Genomic DNA, 17,926 nt, shown 5'->3' with positions numbered 1-17,926 from the left:
TGCTCATACTGCTCATTGCTCATACTGCTCATTGCTCATACTGCTCATTGCTCATACTGCGCGCACACTGCTCATTGCTCATACTGCGCGCACACTGCTCATTGCTCATACTGCGCGCACACTGCTCATTGCTCATACTGCGCGCACACTGCTCATTGCTCATACTGCGCGCACACTGCTCATTGCTCATACTGCGCGCACACTGCTCATTGCTCATACTGCGCGCACACTGCTCATTGCTCATACTGCGCGCACACTGCTCATTGCTCATACTGCGCGCACACTGCTCATTGCTCATACTGCGCGCACACTGCTCATTGCTCATACTGCGCGCACACTGCACGCACACTGCACGCACACTGCTCATTGCTCATACTGCACGCAGCCTGCACACACACTGCTCATTGCTCATACTGCACGCAGCCTGCACACACTCTCACTGCACACACTCTCACTGCACACACTCTCACTGCACACACTCTCACTGCACACACTCTCACTGCACACACTCTCACTGCACACACTCTCACTGCACACACTCTCACTGCACACACTCTCACTGCACACACTCTCACTGCACACACTCAGTTTCTCTCCCATATACCGCTCCCCCCCCCCCTCCTCCCGCGCAGGCAGCGGGGACAGCGGTGGGGAGAAGGTAAGCGGTGACAGTGGGAAGCGGGGACCGGAGGGACATCCCCGCTCCCATCTCCTTCCCCGCGGGCTGTCACGCGGTGACAGGGGGAAGCGGGGACCGGAGGGACATCCCCGCTCCCATCTCCTGTCCCGCGGGGAGAAGGGTGCTGCTGGGGAGAGAGGGTGATGATGCGCCGGCCATTTTTTTTTTTTTTTCCCCCGCGACCCCGTTACTAACGCGGTGGTCTCGGGGTGGACCCCGAGGCCCGCGTTATAACGGGGTTTACCTGTACATACACATCTGCAGTGGTGGATCTGTGCACGTGCAGTACCCATGACAACCACTGGTGTCTGCTACATTTAAAGAGTTGAGCCATACCACTCATGTGGTTGCCTTGACAACTGGGCCTGCTGATGCAGTATCAGTTTGTATACATGCAATCACACTGACAGCTTGGGTTTGATCATGTGACTTGGATTCCCCAATATGAGTACAGACATGGAGTTGGAGCATGATCTAATTAGATTGTATTATGCACAGCTGTTTTGTCGCCCGATGTTTTTTGATGATGTGGAGATGTTTATGTCACTTGGGTGTTGTGGTATATAAGTCACTCACTGTCCTGTGTCTGTTGCACCCCCCTGAGGAAGATTCCCCCCCCCCCCCTGTGGGATCGAAACGTTGGAGTTATGTGCTGTATTTAATACATTTATTTTCATTCACCTGAGTGCTGTCTCCTTTTTGCTGCTATGCGGTAATGTATACTTTTATTATTTATATGGACATGCACCTATTCATTATTGAATTTTTATTGGAGTGCCAGTGATTCTTTATCTATCTAACACACACACACACTCTGTGACCCGATGGGAAACAAAAACAGCACTCAAGGTAATAATGCAAAAAACAAATATATTAGAGAAAAGCAGGCACAAAAATTCCAAAGTTTTGGTCCTGTATAGTACCTTCCTCAGGGGCGTGATATATATATATATATCTCCCCAGATGAAGTCCTAGCACAAGGACAAAACGTGTAGGGTGGAGGCTTAAGAATATATAGCTCTCCCTATCCCTAGAATTCAGTATTTACCTCCAGATACCATATTTATTGTGGACATTACTCCCTGGCGCTCCGGCAAAAAATACCAACCAAGTGACGTCACGATCGTTGTCTCGCGAGACCAGAGGAGCAACGTAAGAGACCTGGAAGGTAGCTGCGAGCGGATCGAACACAACACGGAGAATCTCAGCGTTCCACGTGGAGAGAAGGCAGACCGCCCATTAAGCAGCAGGACAGAGAGGATTTTATATCCTACATGCCCTAAACATCTGCTACTTTGTAAGTAGCGTTCTACTTTTGCGCAGTAACCAATACAAAACGTACTTCACCATATTTTGTCTCTTTCCATTTTTTTTTTCAGAGATCTCAGCCAGTCTAAGATATGCTCAAATTTTAATTGTTTAGCTACATTTGCGCCTGTGGTTTTCCCCTATTCTTCCCATATATTGCTATTGTGTATAGTGTAACACTGGGGCAGCACTTGTTTGCTACATTTTATAGTGTTAATTTGCGCACTTAGTATTTTTATAGTGTGTATATGTGTGTGTGTGTGTGTGTGTGTGTGTGTGTGTGTGTGTGTGTGTGTGTGTGTGTGTGTGTGTGTGTGTGTGTGTGTGTGTGTGTGTGTGTGTGTGTGTGTGTGTGTGTGTGTGTGTCTATATATATATATGTATATTTATTTATTTTTAAATGTTGGGCTTAAATTTAAAAAGAGGGAGAGGTAGAACTGTATTTCTTGTGCAGGGCTCTACACCAACTTCTGCCCATCATATTGCCTCTCTGTGCAGGCTCTCATGTACTCAGGCTACCAGGGCAAAGGAGACTAGAGAGACACTCTGAGGCTGCGCTTATAGTGCTGGCGACGCGACGTCACTCCAAAACAATTGACTTTGTTGCGAGTGCTTATAGTAAGTGCGACGGAGCGACGTTGCGGCCAAAAGTTTGGAAGCCGGGTAAATTTGATTTTTAGGTGACTGTCTCTGAACCAATCAATGACCCCGTTGCTAGCGGCGTCGCTGTAAGTTAAATTATAACTTTCGTGGGTGAGGTAATTGGTCGCGTTGCCGCGGCCACCAAATTCAGGGTGGCTGCTATGGATGCTTGCGTCCGTGCGCGCCTCTCCAGCGTGCTCCTCTAACCCAGCGATCTGTGTTAAGCCTGCTGGATTCGGGTCGCGGCGTTTGGGTGCGTGGCGGGGGGCGGGACAAACATGTCATGGAACTGACTTGCTGAACCAGCTCACTTGACGCAACTGCATCTCCAAATATCATTTTTGATTTTAGCGGCAAAATATAGCAGCGTCAATGCTGCACTTTGCCACCGGTGGAGTTTTCAGTTGAAACACTCCTACCGACCAACGTGAAATTGCGACGCACACACGTCGTGTAGCAGTCACCCTGAACACGGCCTTAGGCCTTGGCCAGGGTGGCACTTGTGCACTCACACTGGGCGCTATGAAACATATTTGAGGCAGTGTGTGGCCTGCGTGAGCTAAGCGCCGAACAGGCGCTTGCTGCTTGCAGAGCAAGCAAATTTGAATTTGTCGCCCACAAGCTCGTCACGTGAGCGGTTTGCCCAATGAGGGCGAACCAGCTCCGTGATGTCATGGCTGCGCCCCCGAATCGCCCCTCCACACGCACCTATCCGGCCACAAATCTCCCAGCCGAGCAGGGAGCGTGACGTTACCGCTCTTGAGCGCCAGCTCGCTCCCTGCCTGGCCGCAGGCGTAGGCCTTGGGCATGGTGCCTCGGGCCGCGCTGATCAGCGCTCCTGCTCTGCCTCGCCTGCTCAAACTGGAGCTTTTTTGTGTCCTGGCAGGCGAGGCAGTGAGCGCGCTTTGGGGGCGGTGCGTAGGCAAGCCGGAGGCGGTGCTAGTCTCTCCCATTGGATGTGTGCGGTCACGTGACTGCTCCTCCGCTTCCCTGAGCGCCAAATTTTAAATTTGCTTGTCTCTCAAATACCTGAGCCTCCGCACTCATGCGGCTGCTAAAGCCGCGCTGATGACAGATGCAGGAGATAAGTGCATCTGCTCAGCAAGGCTCACCCTACTATGTCCAAGGCCTTGGGCGGCGTCCCCGCTCATGCTTGAGCAGTGACGTCACCAAGTCTTTAAACGTGAGCGCCGGGTGTCCTGTCTATTGCGGGAACGAGGGGGGCATGTTGAGCGCGCTTCAGTCACTTTTTTGTCTCGAGCGTCAACTTTGGGAGAGCATGCATGTGTGCACCGCGTGATCTGGGACGTCTACATAACGAGTACAAGTAGTAAAAGCGCCGAGCACACAGCACGCTCAGTGCCAGTGGGGACGCAGCCAAAGGGTTTGTACGTGGTAGGTGAGCGTGTGACTTCATGCGCGCCTGCAGCACAGACGATGTGGGGTTAGGAGGAGGAGACGGGACCAAGAGCAGCTCCAATTTAATGTTTAGGGCGTGCCCATGACATCACGAGTGCGGTTCGCCCTCCTTGGCTGAACCACGTACGTGACCCGGCCGTTTTGATTGTCTCGCGAAAAATTGGTTGCTCTGTCGAGCACATTCACACGTGTGCTCTATGGCTGTGCGCATTGCCTTCCAGGCTTTTGTGTGTGTCGCCCGCCGTCGCGCTTACTATGGCCACAAGAACAGGTTGCTTACAATTTAATCTTTTCAGCCCTTAGAGGTTTATTTTATAGATGGAAAATCTGATTTTCTGGCAACAATTATAAACTAAAAATGAACAGAAACCAGTATGTTAAAGCAGCAGTCCAAGCGCGCCCCCCCCCCCCCCCCCCCAACCACCTTAATGTGTATCAATACAATCCACACAATAAGTAATTAGCTAAGCTGCCGATCGAGCCGGTTTTTCCTGTGATCGATTGGTGAAGATTTGGCTCAGGGGTGTTTACTAAATAGCTGTCAGTGCAGCAGAAGAGGACCAAAGATGCACAGTTCAGTGGGGTAGATCATGTGACCAGGCAGTCATTAGATACAATTGGTGCACTGCTACAGAGGGAATAGCTCAAAAAGGGGTGTGCCAGAGCCTGTTTTAGAAGAGGAAGGGGAAGACTTTGTAAATGGTTGCTAAACAAAACTACAAATGCATGTTACATTATAATACATTAAAAATGTCATTTAGAGTTATTTTTAAAAATAAGAAAATGCTCCAAGTATTTTCTCATAGTACAGAACTGATTTATTATATAAATAAAACACATGTAGGACATTGCTTGGTGTGCAGCTTTAAGTGCACCTGTAAATAAAGCAAAGGTGTACTAAATGAGGTGTAATACAACTGAAACCAGATAGGGGGGATACCGAGCAGAGCACCCCGTTTTGAGGCCCAGTGGGAGGCAAACTCTGGTACCTGCCAAGGAATGTAGTGGCCTGATTGAGGGGCAGTGCTTGTTCGCAGAAGGTACTGGGGAAGCAGCCTAAGGCCGCGCCTATAGTGCCGGCGATGTCAAAGCGAAAGTTGTATTTCACTTTGCGGCATCGCGAGCGACCCGGGCATTGATTGGTTCAGGGGCTGACAGCCCCATGAAAATCAAATATTCCCGGCTTCAGTAAGTTGCGTCGCAGTGGCGACAATGCATTTGTTTTCATGCGACGTCACGTCGCCGGCACTATAAGCGCGACCTAAGACAGGGAAGCTCTGCTAGTAGTAGACCACAGAAGGTGGTGAACACATCAGAAACAGGGAACATTGTGTCAAAATATATAAATTAGTGTAGTGATTATTGTCAATACTACAATCACAGAGTATCAAAAGTGCAACTATAATGTAAACATATGCGCTAGATATGTCTGCAGGGTACCACAAACCAGGGTAGGAGGATCCGAACCGTGGCGGGGGATGCATCAATAGTAGCAGAGCAACCACAGGTCAGAAACAAAGTCTAAATATGCAGATCATATAAGGAGGTAATAAGTCTGTCCTTGTTATAGATGTCGGTGGGGTAGCAGCTCCGCAATCTGCTGCAGCCAGTCTCCTCCAACAGCTGATTCACAAGCCCCCCTGCCCTGGTTTGTGGTACCCTGCAGACACATCTTGCGCTTATATTTATATCGTCAAATCACCCAAAAATCTACTCGCCGAACCAAAAAATCTACTTGCCACCTAGCCCCGCCCACGCTTTAAAAATAAAAAAAAATTGAATAAATCCCTAGTTGGAACTAAGAACAACATTCGTTTTTGACATAAGTTTATTTATTGCATTACGATGAGGGTGGGGGTGACGGAGACAGACGGGGGTGACGGAGACAGACTGCAGTGTACAATATTTTAAAAAGACCCCCGCTGATGTTATAGTACTAAACCAGTTCTATGTCTTAGTCCAAGGATCTCAATATGAAATATACATTAATGGAGAAATTCTGGGGGAAGTTCTAATTTAAAAAAATAAAATAAAACCAGTATGTGTTTGTTGGACAAATGTACTGCCTGTTAATGTAATAAGATATCATTATTTGAGGCGTTAAATACTATACTTCCTAACAAAATACTAATAGCATTTGTAATGGAGAGGGACTATGGGTAGGGTAGTGGCTCAAACTCAATCCTCAAGGGCTACTAACAGGCTGGATTTTGACGACACTCCTGCTTCAGCACAGTTGACTTTCATTTTAATTGGGTCACCTGTGATGTACCAGAGTTCCTTAGGACCTGGCCTGTTGATAGCAATTGAGAGGTGTGTGTGTGTGTGTGTGTGTGTGTGTGTGTGTGTGTGTGTGTGTGTGTGTGTGTGTGTGTATATCAATCAAAATGTAGGGCCATATTACACAGAGGCAGCTTCAGGTGTTGTTTTTTTTGTATTTTTTTTTTTTTAAGCTTAAGCCCCTTTTTTTTTATCCTGGGTCTTAACACAACAAGAAAAGGGGCTTAGGCTGTGTTTTTTTTTTTATTATTATTAACAGTTAAGAGATACCAAAGGCAACTTTTCATGGAATTCCTACTGAAGCTCCATAGATATTGCCCTGCTTCAGCAAAATGCATCTCCACCCTGTATTCTATTAACACTGATGTGATTGTCAGAGAATTCCCAGATTGCATTTTGAATATTTGAGTTTGATACAGAGGTTTCTCAAAGTAAATGTAGTTTCATAGCACATCGCACAATTCAGATAATAGTACAGTGTTGCCTGAGTGTGAGGAGGGTCAACGCCTGGTTAAGACAAATGATCTACTAATGCATTGGTGTATATATGGGAGACAACAAATCTGGAGCACTCAAAAATGTATGGTGAGGTCTTAAAGTTAATAAAAGTGAATGATACACAAAACATTAAAAAACAGTATAATATGAACGATTTGAGTTAGTCCAGGTAAACATGTTGCAAAGTCTTATCTTCAGGGAAGGTCGATTGTTCCTAGACCTTGCACACGTCTTACTTGCAGCTGTATTTGCTTTTATCTTGATAAGATATTTTGCTAATCTTCCTCAAACTAACCCTATTCTGGGTTCAAACTTTAACCCATCCCTTGCTGGTTTAATAATTTTCAGTCTCTCATAGTGGTCTGTTTTGGGGGTCTTCTAGTCAAGTCCAACATAATTCACCCTTTGACGAATAGTCACCATCACTTTCTTTTGTCCTCCCGGACGGAGTGATTAAACAATTAAAGGAAAAAATTTAAAAATCCCTTCCATTCACACAGCAAAAGCCTATATTGAACACGAGTAGCCAATAAGTAACTTATACATTATACTGGGCTTGCACTTGATACTGTACTGTACTGTACTACAAAGCTTGCTGTACACAAAGATGTGAGCAAAAAAAAAATAACAGTCAAAACAATATCACAACAATAAGTGTGACGTGTCATACTCATTACATGATTTATGGTGAAGCTATATCCAAAAATTGCCTCCTCCCAGGATATTTTCGCATCCTCCGTCAATTGATCATTACCTGGGTGACTTTCTGTAAATCCTGTTTAACAATTGTTGGTACTTTTTACCTTCATATTGTAATTCCTGAGAGAGATGTTCCTTATTTCCCAAATTCTTTAACCAGTCTCTAAATTCTGTCCCGTTCCCAATCTAACATCTGAGCTCTGCAAGTTTACTGCTCCTGAATAGTTAAACTGAACAGTGATATTTTTAATTATAGGGATAGAATAATTATAATATTTTGCCTGAATAATAAGTACTGAGATCCAAGTGCCTTCACTTAAGAGAATGGTTCCATTACTCTTCATGTGTGCAATAAGTCCACCAATTTCTATTTCTCATTGTCGGAATCATGCTCAACATGTGTATGGACAGTCTGGGATGGAGGGTAAACCCTTTCATAGGAGGTGGGTGCTATTAGGACTAATTTTAAGGAGCTTAGGACTGTATTGTAGTCCATAGCCCCTGCATATACTTACCAGGTCCCAGTACCTACCATAGTACTGAATATTGGATCTATCCCATGTCATTGTTCGATTTTAATACCCATTATTTTAACTTTTTGTAAATAGTTTATTAATCTAATATTTATCATCCTGTAGGGCAGGCCTGCCCAACTCGCAAAGTGAGAAGGGCCGAACTGCTCCAAGGAAAAAAAATTTGGGCCGCACGGGTAAAATCATCATCCATCATCATCTCTCCCCCAGCACCTCTCATCATCATCATCCTCATATCTCCCCCAGAACCCCTCACTATCAATCTTTACGATACTCCCCATCTATCTCTCATACCCCCATCTCTCCCCCTCACCCACACAATACCCCCCTCCACATCAAACACACAATAGCCCATTCCATGTCAGCACACCCCCCCAAGTCAGCATCCCATGTCAGCAGCCCCCATGTCTCTCTTCCCTCAATATGACACTCTCTCCCCTCCCCTCAATATGACACTCTCTCCCCCTCCCCTCAATATGACACTCTCTCCCCCTCCCCTCAATATGACTCCCTCTCCCCTCAATATGACACTCTCCCCCTCCCCTCAATATGACACTCTCCCCCTCCCCTCAATATGGCACTCTCTCCCCCTCTCCTCAATATGACACTCTTCCCCCCCCCCCTGCAACTCACACCACTCTCCCCCCTCACAAGGAAAACAGTCGGGCTCCACAGCCCATAGCAGCCCCCCAGCCCATTTCAGCAGCCCCCCCAGCCCATTCCATTTCAGCAGCCCCCCACGCCCATACTTACCTGGTGGCAGGAAAGCGCAATTGATGCGCGCTCTAGCCGCAGACCCGGAAGTTCCGGGTCGCGCTACACTGCTAGAGCGCGTCCCAGTGCTGGAGGGTTAGGGGAGGGGAGAGCGCGCACAGACACGGCTGGAGCACGCTCCTGCTGGAGCGCGTTGAAGGGGGTCCGTCGCGGGCCGTATGTTGTGCCCCGGCCCGCGGGCCGTATGTTGTGCAGCCCTGCCTGTAACTGGGTTTACTTTTTCTTGTTTAGTTGATATCCTTGCTTTAGCCAGAGGAGCACCACCACATAATATAATTATTAGCTGAAGTGGGGGTCCCCTCCCTAGTATACCTGCCACTAGCACTAGTCTAATACCACATCCTTCATGAGAACATGTGATTCCAATACCAAGACTAACTCAAATTGTCAAGATGGCAAACGGTGTCATCCATTTATTTAGGTCCCACGGATTACATGATTTTGGTTTGCGTTCCATGGAAATGGAAACCTTTAAAAGATCAAATACAATATCAATTCTTGGCAGTTAACCGTGACGGTTCCCTTAAGTTCTCACCCCTTCTTTAGATTTTTTTTTAATGTTCTCACTTGCCTAATTCCTTCTACTCTAAAATGTACTTTAACATGGACAATCCCTTCTAGGACCAAAGTTAATTAATGCCCGTAGCATGTGTAAGGTGTTCTATCTGGGTGATTTTACTGTTTGATACCCATAACCTTATTATTAGTTTTTAAAGTTGGTTTGGTTCCCTCTGGCTCCCTCTGGCTACTCCTTTTTATCTGATAGTGTTTCAGCAATTGTTCACAGGGAGACACACACTCTTCTTCCCTATCTTTATAGCTCTCTGATAAGGGACACTATTTACCTTTTTACAATTCCCACCTAAATGTATCAATCTGTGACTTTACATAAAGCAAGGAAAACACAACATTGGATGACAAGGATCACAAAACACTTTCAAATGAATGTGAATTTTTTTTTACTTCACATAGAACAATTTTATATTTCACTTTTTTCCTTCTAATCTGTAAGCAAATCATATCAATTTTACATAATGTTAACACGTCATTAAACATAACGATAATGAATCCACGTAACCGATGTCCTGGAAATTCCAAAGGAAATGAACATATAAAAAGGTCGGACACAAAATCAACAATATACAGGCATACCCCGGTTTAAGGACACTCACTTTAAGTACACTCGCGAGTAAGTACATCTCGCTCAATAGGCAAATGGCAGCTCACGCATGCGCCTGTCAGCACGTTCTGAACAGCAATACCGGCTCCCTACCTGTACCGAAGTTGTGCGCAAGCGGGGAGACTATAGAGCCTGTTACAAATGTGTTATTTACATCAATTATGCACGTATATGACGATTGCAGTACAGTACATGCATCGATAAGTGGGGAAAAAGGTAGTGCTTCACTTTAAGTACATTTTCGCTTTACATACATGCTCCGATACCATTGCGTACGCTAATGTGGGGTATGCCTGTACATTTATTACGGAAATATTTTGTACACTTATCGCCATTTTATAAAAACCAATTGTTTGCAAGCAATTTGTTGTATTGGTGAGCTCACAATGTAATGCCACGCGGTTTTATACTCTTATGTACGGTAAAATACTTGGGATGTCCAAGGTATTTAGAAATAAAAAACAAATACTGTATGCTTATGTTCATTTTATAGCTTAATATAAATAGTTTACTTGGTTGAAAAACATTCCTTAAATAGAGACATGAGTGCTTATATCGCCACACTTTAATTACTCCAATGAATTAATCTTTGTAACACATTCAATCATTTCTTTACTCGGTAACTTTCAGAAAACCTGGTCTGCAGTGCATCAGAAAACCTGGTCTGCAGTGCATCAAAAAACCTAAAGAAATGTCCATCTTCCTCTGCAGGAATATAGGCAGAGCTTGCCAACTTCCGTGTCTCCTCCGCCAACTGTGGTGGAAATGGCTGCTGACGCCGCGTTGCCATGACAATGGAACGCTGCGTGATTTCATGGAGCGTCTCGTCAAGGCGTCATTTGATGCCCCATAGCCATTTTCATGGGATTTGCAGGGGGAGACACGAATCTTGCAGGAGAATGCCAGGAGATGCCACACCCTGCCTCCGATATGCACTAGACAGCGGACAAAATGCACTCGACCCAGGCGTGGGTGCGAGTGCATTTGTCGAGCCCTGGGTATAGGGGTGAGGGTGGTGAGTACAGCTGAACTCCACTTAAAGCCTCATTCAGTCTAATATTGACACCACACTGACATTTCAGGGGGTTGTTTTTGTTTTCTAGCAATTTAGCAGAAATTGCAAGTTTACCAATAAAAACAAATAATAAAAATAATGCTATTTACAGGAGTAAATCCTGGCTCACATTATTTGCTTTAGTGAAGACTTTGTTAATATTAACGTGAGTTAACTTGGCCTAATTTAACATGTTATCCTAACGGTCAGTGACAGATTTCCGTTAAGCCAGATAGGCCCGGGCCTAGGGTGGCAATTTTAGGGCGGCAAATTTCACCTTTTTGCCAATATACAGAGACCCTGCTCTCTCCCACTGATTGCCAGAGAGAGCGTGGGGCCTCTGTATAGTTCTTACCACCTCCTTTGTGCCATCTTTCAGCATCAAATGATGCTGGGACGTCACACGGCGTCTCGTTGCTGTGTCAACTCCACGACATGCGACGTTGCAGCCTCATTTGACGACTGAAGGACAGTACCAGGTAAGTGCCTGAGTGCTGTAGTTTTCCAAATTCACCGCTGCCAACGGTGCTTGGTCAATCTGGCCTTCAGTGCCCTGTTTGTTTGTTTGTGTGTTTGACAGTAGGGATGTTTTCCAACATTTTTTATTTTTTTTACTTGGGTTAATTTTCTTTTTAATATAAAGCCTTTGTAATAAAAAAATAAGTGTTTGTAAAGAAAGTTGTGTTACGCTGTACCCCTCCCTACTTCTATCATGCAAAGAAAGCATAGTCACTTTAGTCTGGTTAATAGCTCAATAAAGTCTCTTCCATCACAATGAAATGTACACTAACGAGCATCAGATTTCCAGATTAGCCCTTCCTATGATGAGTGGGGACGGTCCTAGATACTTTTGTTTCCTACATTATGTAAATTAATAAAAAGCTTAATCCTGTTATGCTGTATTATTTTATCCTTCTTGTTACCACCATAATTACCTGATCCTTTACCTCATCCATCATTGTTCAAGGAGCGTTGTGCGTTGTCTGCAACATAATTGTTTTGTCACAAGGTGTAGTGAATACATGGCACCTGAAAGGGGAAATGGAGCCTGTGATTTTTGGGGTTAGACACTAGATGGCAGTGTTACACAATTAGTTTTTGGAGAAGTAAATCTTCATCTTAATAATAACTCGCCCTTTGTATTGAGTGAGGGACCTGTTTGAGAAGACCTCATTCGCATGTCAGACAGGCCCACAAACCTGCCTTTCCCTATTATCTCAGCATACAATGCTTCCACTGCATCCAGAGATTCTTGTTAATGACATGACATTCACCTTCACTGCTCCCGTCCACTAAGCCAGCATGGACAGGGTTAACATCATGAGGAGAAGACAGGCACAACTTCTGACGTTGAGCTTGTCAGCACCTCTGTGCTGTTAGTGTCTGCTTTCTGTGTAGCTGACTTCTCTACCTCCAGACCTTTTAGAGTAGACAATCGCAGCATAGTGGCAGCCAAAGGGTGTCTGCTTTTGCAGACATTACAGCTGCTCCGTTATAGAAATGCCTCAATATACATATGAAATACTTTACAAAAGATAAATATTTGTACTTTACCCTGCTCTACCTTCGCACAATCCCACTTACTACTTCCCCCACGCCAACTCCTTCACATTACGCACCGCTATCCGAAACACACCTTCTCATCCCCCTGTACCTTTGTTTCCACTTACCCTTACTCCTAGATTGTAAGCTCTTTGGAGCAGGGCTCTCCTTACCTACTGTAACAATGTATGTTTGTTAGTTTATTGTTGTCATCCTCCATCCCTATGGTACCGCTCAACGGAATATGTTGGCACGTTTATAAATACATTTATAACCATAATTATGACTTGAAAATGAGCACTGTCTTTTTGTTGCTTCTTATTCACTTTAATATTGATTCCTATAAGCTTATGCCTGCTGTATTACACAAAATGGGTTAAAGCGGTGCATGGCCAGTAAATCTACTCCTACAGCTGTTTTGACCTTTTGGGTCTCCACAGTGTGAGGCTGGTTAGTGGCCTAGCAATGTGATGCTGGAATGGCTACAACCAGGCACTAAGTTATTTGCGCTCAAATGTCTGGCACTCCTAAATATATTATAGAAGTCATGATGTAGATGGTATAAGCCATAATGACTTGGGTGCTACCCTAAAGAGTTTCAAAAATTGAGTAAGTTATGTTGAGTAGAAGGTGACTAGAAAATATAATTTAGTATGAATGCCTAATTTGTCACTTAATTGTGGGTGGGGAAGGAGGACAGATTCAGGGTCTGACAGCAGTCTTCTGTCAGTGACAAATGCTCAAGTGACTTATGGGCAACTGGATTTATTTATAAAATGTTTACCAGGAAGTATTACATAGAGAGCTGCCTATCGGTTTCAAGTATGTCCTGGGCACAGAGTTATGATGACAAATAATATATGATTACAAATACAGTTACATAAGTGAACAGGGTATACATTATATATATCTATCTTTAACAGTTACAGACCAGATTAAAATGTCAGACAGCTTTAGTTTTGAAAAAATGTATGCTGATGGCGGCTGTTAGTCTCTGGTAGAATGTTCCAGTTTTGGGGTGCACAGTAAGAGGAGCGGCTGGATACTTTGTTGAGCCTTGGGACCATGAACGGTCTTTCTGAGTCAGATCTCAGATAAGTGCTGCATGTGGTAGGGGTGAGGAGCTTGTTCAGATGGGTAGCTTGTCCAGAAAGTATTTCAAGGCAAGACAGGAAAGATGAACTTTGCGCCTACAGTGATGATCGATCTAGTTCTTTGAGCATTTCGCAGTGATGTGTGTTGTAATTGCATTACAAGTAGCACAAGTGACGTTCAACCTGGAACTGCTGTAAGATGCCATAGACCAGGCCTGCACAACATGCGGCCCGCCGGGGCACCCTGTGCGGCCCGCGACATACCCCCTTCAACCCCCCCCCCCCTTCCCTGGTAGGGAAAGGAGTGCGCTCCAGCAATATGTGTGAATGCGCGCTCTCTCCTAATGCCCCTAACCCCCTCAGCCTGCTCCAGCAGGGGGACACGCTCCAGCAGTGTAGCGCGACCCGTAACTTCTGGGTCTGCTGCTAGAGCGCGCTTCCCCCACGCTTCACCCTGCCGCCATTAGTTTTAGTTGCCACCGCCATCCACCACCACCTCCTCCATTGCCGCCGCCGACTCTGTTGCCGCCACTAACATCAGGTAGGTGGGGGGGTGGGTAGGTCATTCATTTGGGGGGGGGGGCTGCTGACGTGGGAGGCTGCTATCATGGGATGCTGACTTGGGGGGGGGGGGGGATGCTGACTTGGGGGGGGGGGGCGGGCTGCTGACATGGGATGATGACTTGGGGGCGGGGGGGGCGGGCTGCTGACATGGGATGATGACTTGGGGGCGAGGGGGCGGGCTGCTGACATGGGATGATGACTTGGGGGTGGGGGGGGGGGCGGGCTGCTGACATGGGATGATGACTTGGGGGCGGGGGGGGCGGGCTGCTGACATGGGATGATGACTGGGGGGGGCGGGCTGCTGACATGGGATGATGACTTGGGGGGGGGGGGGGTTGGGGGGAGGCGGTCTGCTGACATGGGATGCTGACGTGGGAGGCTGCTATCATGGGATGCTGACTTGGGGGGGGGGGATGCTGACATGGGATGATGACTTGGGAGGGGGGGGCGGGCTGCTGACATGGGATGATGACTTGGGGGGGGGCGGGCTGCTGACGTGGGAGGCTGCTGACGTGGGAGGCTGCTGACGTGGGAGGCTGCTATCATGGGATGCTGACTTGGGGGGGGGAGATGCTGACATGGGATGATGACTTGGGAGGGGGGGGGGCGGGCTGCTGACATGGGATGATGACTTGGGGGGGGGGAGGCGGGCTGCTGACATGGGATGATGACTTGGGGGGGGGGGGGGCTGCTGACATGGGATGCTGACTTGGGGGATGGGGGGATGCTGACATGGGATGATTAGGAAATTAGTTAATTTGAATTAAAGTATTTTAAATGTAATTTTGTTTCAAGTAGACATCGTAAATAAATGTGTTATTTAGAATAATAAATGCTGTTTTACCCATCCGGCCCGACTCTGTTTTCCTTGGGAGGTGCATGGGGGGAGAGTGATGGGAGGTGCAGGGGAGGAGAGAGATGTGTGTGGTGTGCAGGGGGGGAGAGGGATGTGTGTGGTGTGCAGGGGGGGTGGGATGTGTGTGGTGTGCAGGGGTGTATTATGGGTGTGGGTGAGGAGGAGAGATGGGGGTATGAGAGATAGATGGGGAGTATCGTAAAGGTTGATGGTGAGGGGTTCTGGGGGAGATATGATGATGATGATGAGAGGTGCTGGAGGAGAGATGATGATGAGGATTTTACCCGTGCGGCCCAATTTTTTTTTTCCGTTGGAGAAGTTCGGCCCTTCTCACTTTACGAGTTGTGCAGGCCTGCCATAGACCATTGGAAGTTCAGACTTGATTGCAGTTGGAAGTCAGTTGACAGCTGTCAGTCTGTTGTTAGAGGGACAGACCTTCAATAGAAGTGGTCTTGCCAGGTTTATGGAGGAAGGAAGTTCCAAATGCGCACAATCTCATCAAAATGGGAAATGCATAGAGAAAAATGGAAAAAAACACAATAGTATAATACTGTATAAAACAGTCAAGGTAAGAAAGTAATGCACTCACATTGGGCGAGGTTAAGCGAGCATTTTGGTTGCTAAATATAACCACACTGATGTTCAGGAATCTCCGCTGGCAGGATATATCTGATGGTATGGACCTTCTCCAATAGCAGGACTCGCAGCATTAGTGCAGGCTTAAAGCAGAAGAACCGAATCGGAAGTGATGCCACGGAGCTCACGAAGATACCGGCAGAGACAGTCCCAACATCAGCGTCGCAGAAGGATCGGAGGCAGTGAGATGATTGGTCACTCACGATGTCCTATACTGTGAAGACTTGTTGAATGGTTGGTCCATAGATCGCGTGCTATCAGCTCAAAATCGATGCAGGAAGTGGTGTCTGGTGGGGGACCGGTGTAGGCGATGCGAGGCTGGAGCACTCAAAATGGTGAAAAAGTATCACATTGTGTATTTTGCTTTCCAAGCTTCACAGGTCACCTCTCTGTTCTGAAGGCGATTTTGAGCTGATAGATCGTGTGCTATGGACCAACCATTCAACAAGGACATCGTGAGTGACCAATCATCTCACTGCCTCCGATCCTTCTGCGACGCTGATGTTGGGACTGTCTCTGCCGGTATCTTCGTGAGCTCCGTGGCATCACTTCCGATTCGGTTCTTCTGCTTTAAGCCTGCACTAACGCTGCGAGTCCTGCTATTGGAGAAGGTCCATACCATCAGATATATCCTGCCAGCGGAGATTCCTGAACATCAGTGTGGTTATACTTGGCAACCAAAATGCTCGCTTAACCTCGCCCAATGTGAGTGCAATACTTTCTTACCTTGACTGTTTTATACAGTATTATACTTTTGTGTTTTTTTCCATTTTTCTCTATGCATTTCCCATTTTGATTGTGCGCATTTGGAACTTCCTTCCTCAAACAACTCAAGTGGCTCAGAACTAACCCATTTGCGGTCCGGTGCGGCACCCATCAAGGAAATCTATATAGTTGGACTATTACGTATCCTTCCAGCTCAGTGTTTTTGCGCTTGTCTTTTTCCCTTTACATTACTTTGCCAGGCTTATGTAATTTTCTGGTGGAGGATACACACTCTATGGGTTCATAAATACATTTTCTCAATTGTCCCTGTTGGCAAGGAGTGTAAGAGACTGCTTAATATGAATCACAGTTCCGTTACCCTTGAAGCTGTATTTAATGCACTAGTTGCTAATTCTCATCTTATCTCTGTCCTGCAGGAGCTGAGCGTAGCTTTATATAGTCACCTCCTACAGTCAACCAGCGAGGCTTCTGATGTCCCTGTGGATCTACGCTTCCTGTGCTGTGACATTGACTCTGACCTTATCACCAGGGCCCAAACTTCCAACCCCTTCCCAGGTGCCATCTCATACATGGCTCTAGACATCATGGACTCGTCAGAGCTGCCGGATCCTGTGCACAGCTTCCTGGATGAATTTGGACGCTCCACCTTTGACATTGGGTTTTGCATGTCAGTGACAATGTGGATCCACCTCCACCATGGTGACCAGGGGCTAGTCACTTTCCTTTGTCGGTTAGCATCACTTTGTAACTATCTACTGATTGAGCCGCAGCCATGGAAGTGTTACCGTTCGGCTGCCCGACGCCTGCGCAAGCTTGGAAGAAAGGACTTTGAGCATTTCCATACTTTATCTATCCGTGGGGACATGACAGAGAAAGTAACTCACATCCTGACCAGCGGGGGCAGTGCTGAGCTGATCCACAGTTTTGGAAACACCAGCTGGGACCGCAGCCTCTTGCTTTTTAAAAACACAAGATCTGCAAAACATTCAGCTATTTAGGCTGTTGCCTGCTCTTCTTAAGAATCTATACCTACATCTTTTCACTTCAGATGTGTCTTCAGAATCTAACAGGTTTTCCACTGAATTCTTAGCTCCTACGTGTTTGAGACACTGATGGTGATAAATAATTAATATTTGGACTTGTTTTTTTTTTTTTTTTCTGGTCTGTGGATCAGAAATCTTACCCGTGCCCGTTTAATGTAAATAAAGCCGTCACTTCAGCTGCATCATTGCTACATGTTTGTCCATACAAGACCCTGTTTTTCAGATCCAGGTTCACTGTTTTTATTATACATATAGATTTATTAATATATACTAAGATAAGTATGGGGATCATCCATGGTTATTAACATTTGAAGTGGTTCATGGAAACGAAAAGTTTGGAAAACTCAACTATAGTATATTTAACAAATCGCCTGTATTTATGTCAAAGTACATACACAA

At 46.2% G+C, this 17,926-nt stretch overlaps 1 protein-coding gene across 1 annotated transcript in view; it reads left to right on the top strand.

Moving 5' to 3' along the window:
* BCDIN3D (BCDIN3 domain containing RNA methyltransferase) overlaps positions 1 to 17,709 on the top strand; it is a 21,546-nt gene extending 3,837 nt beyond the window's left edge. The window contains exon 2 of the mRNA XM_075591889.1: positions 16,901 to 17,709. Coding sequence (XP_075448004.1) covers positions 16,901 to 17,482 — 582 coding nt within the window. The 3' untranslated portion in view covers positions 17,483 to 17,709. The remainder of the gene's footprint in view (positions 1 to 16,900) is intronic.
* Positions 17,710 to 17,926: the final 217 nt, after the last annotated feature.

This window comes from Ascaphus truei, chromosome 3 (genome assembly GCF_040206685.1).
Source record: "Ascaphus truei isolate aAscTru1 chromosome 3, aAscTru1.hap1, whole genome shotgun sequence".
Taxonomy (NCBI): domain Eukaryota; kingdom Metazoa; phylum Chordata; class Amphibia; order Anura; family Ascaphidae; genus Ascaphus; species Ascaphus truei.
Note: the sequence above shows the minus strand (reverse complement) of the source record. Positions and strands in the feature narration are given on the sequence as shown.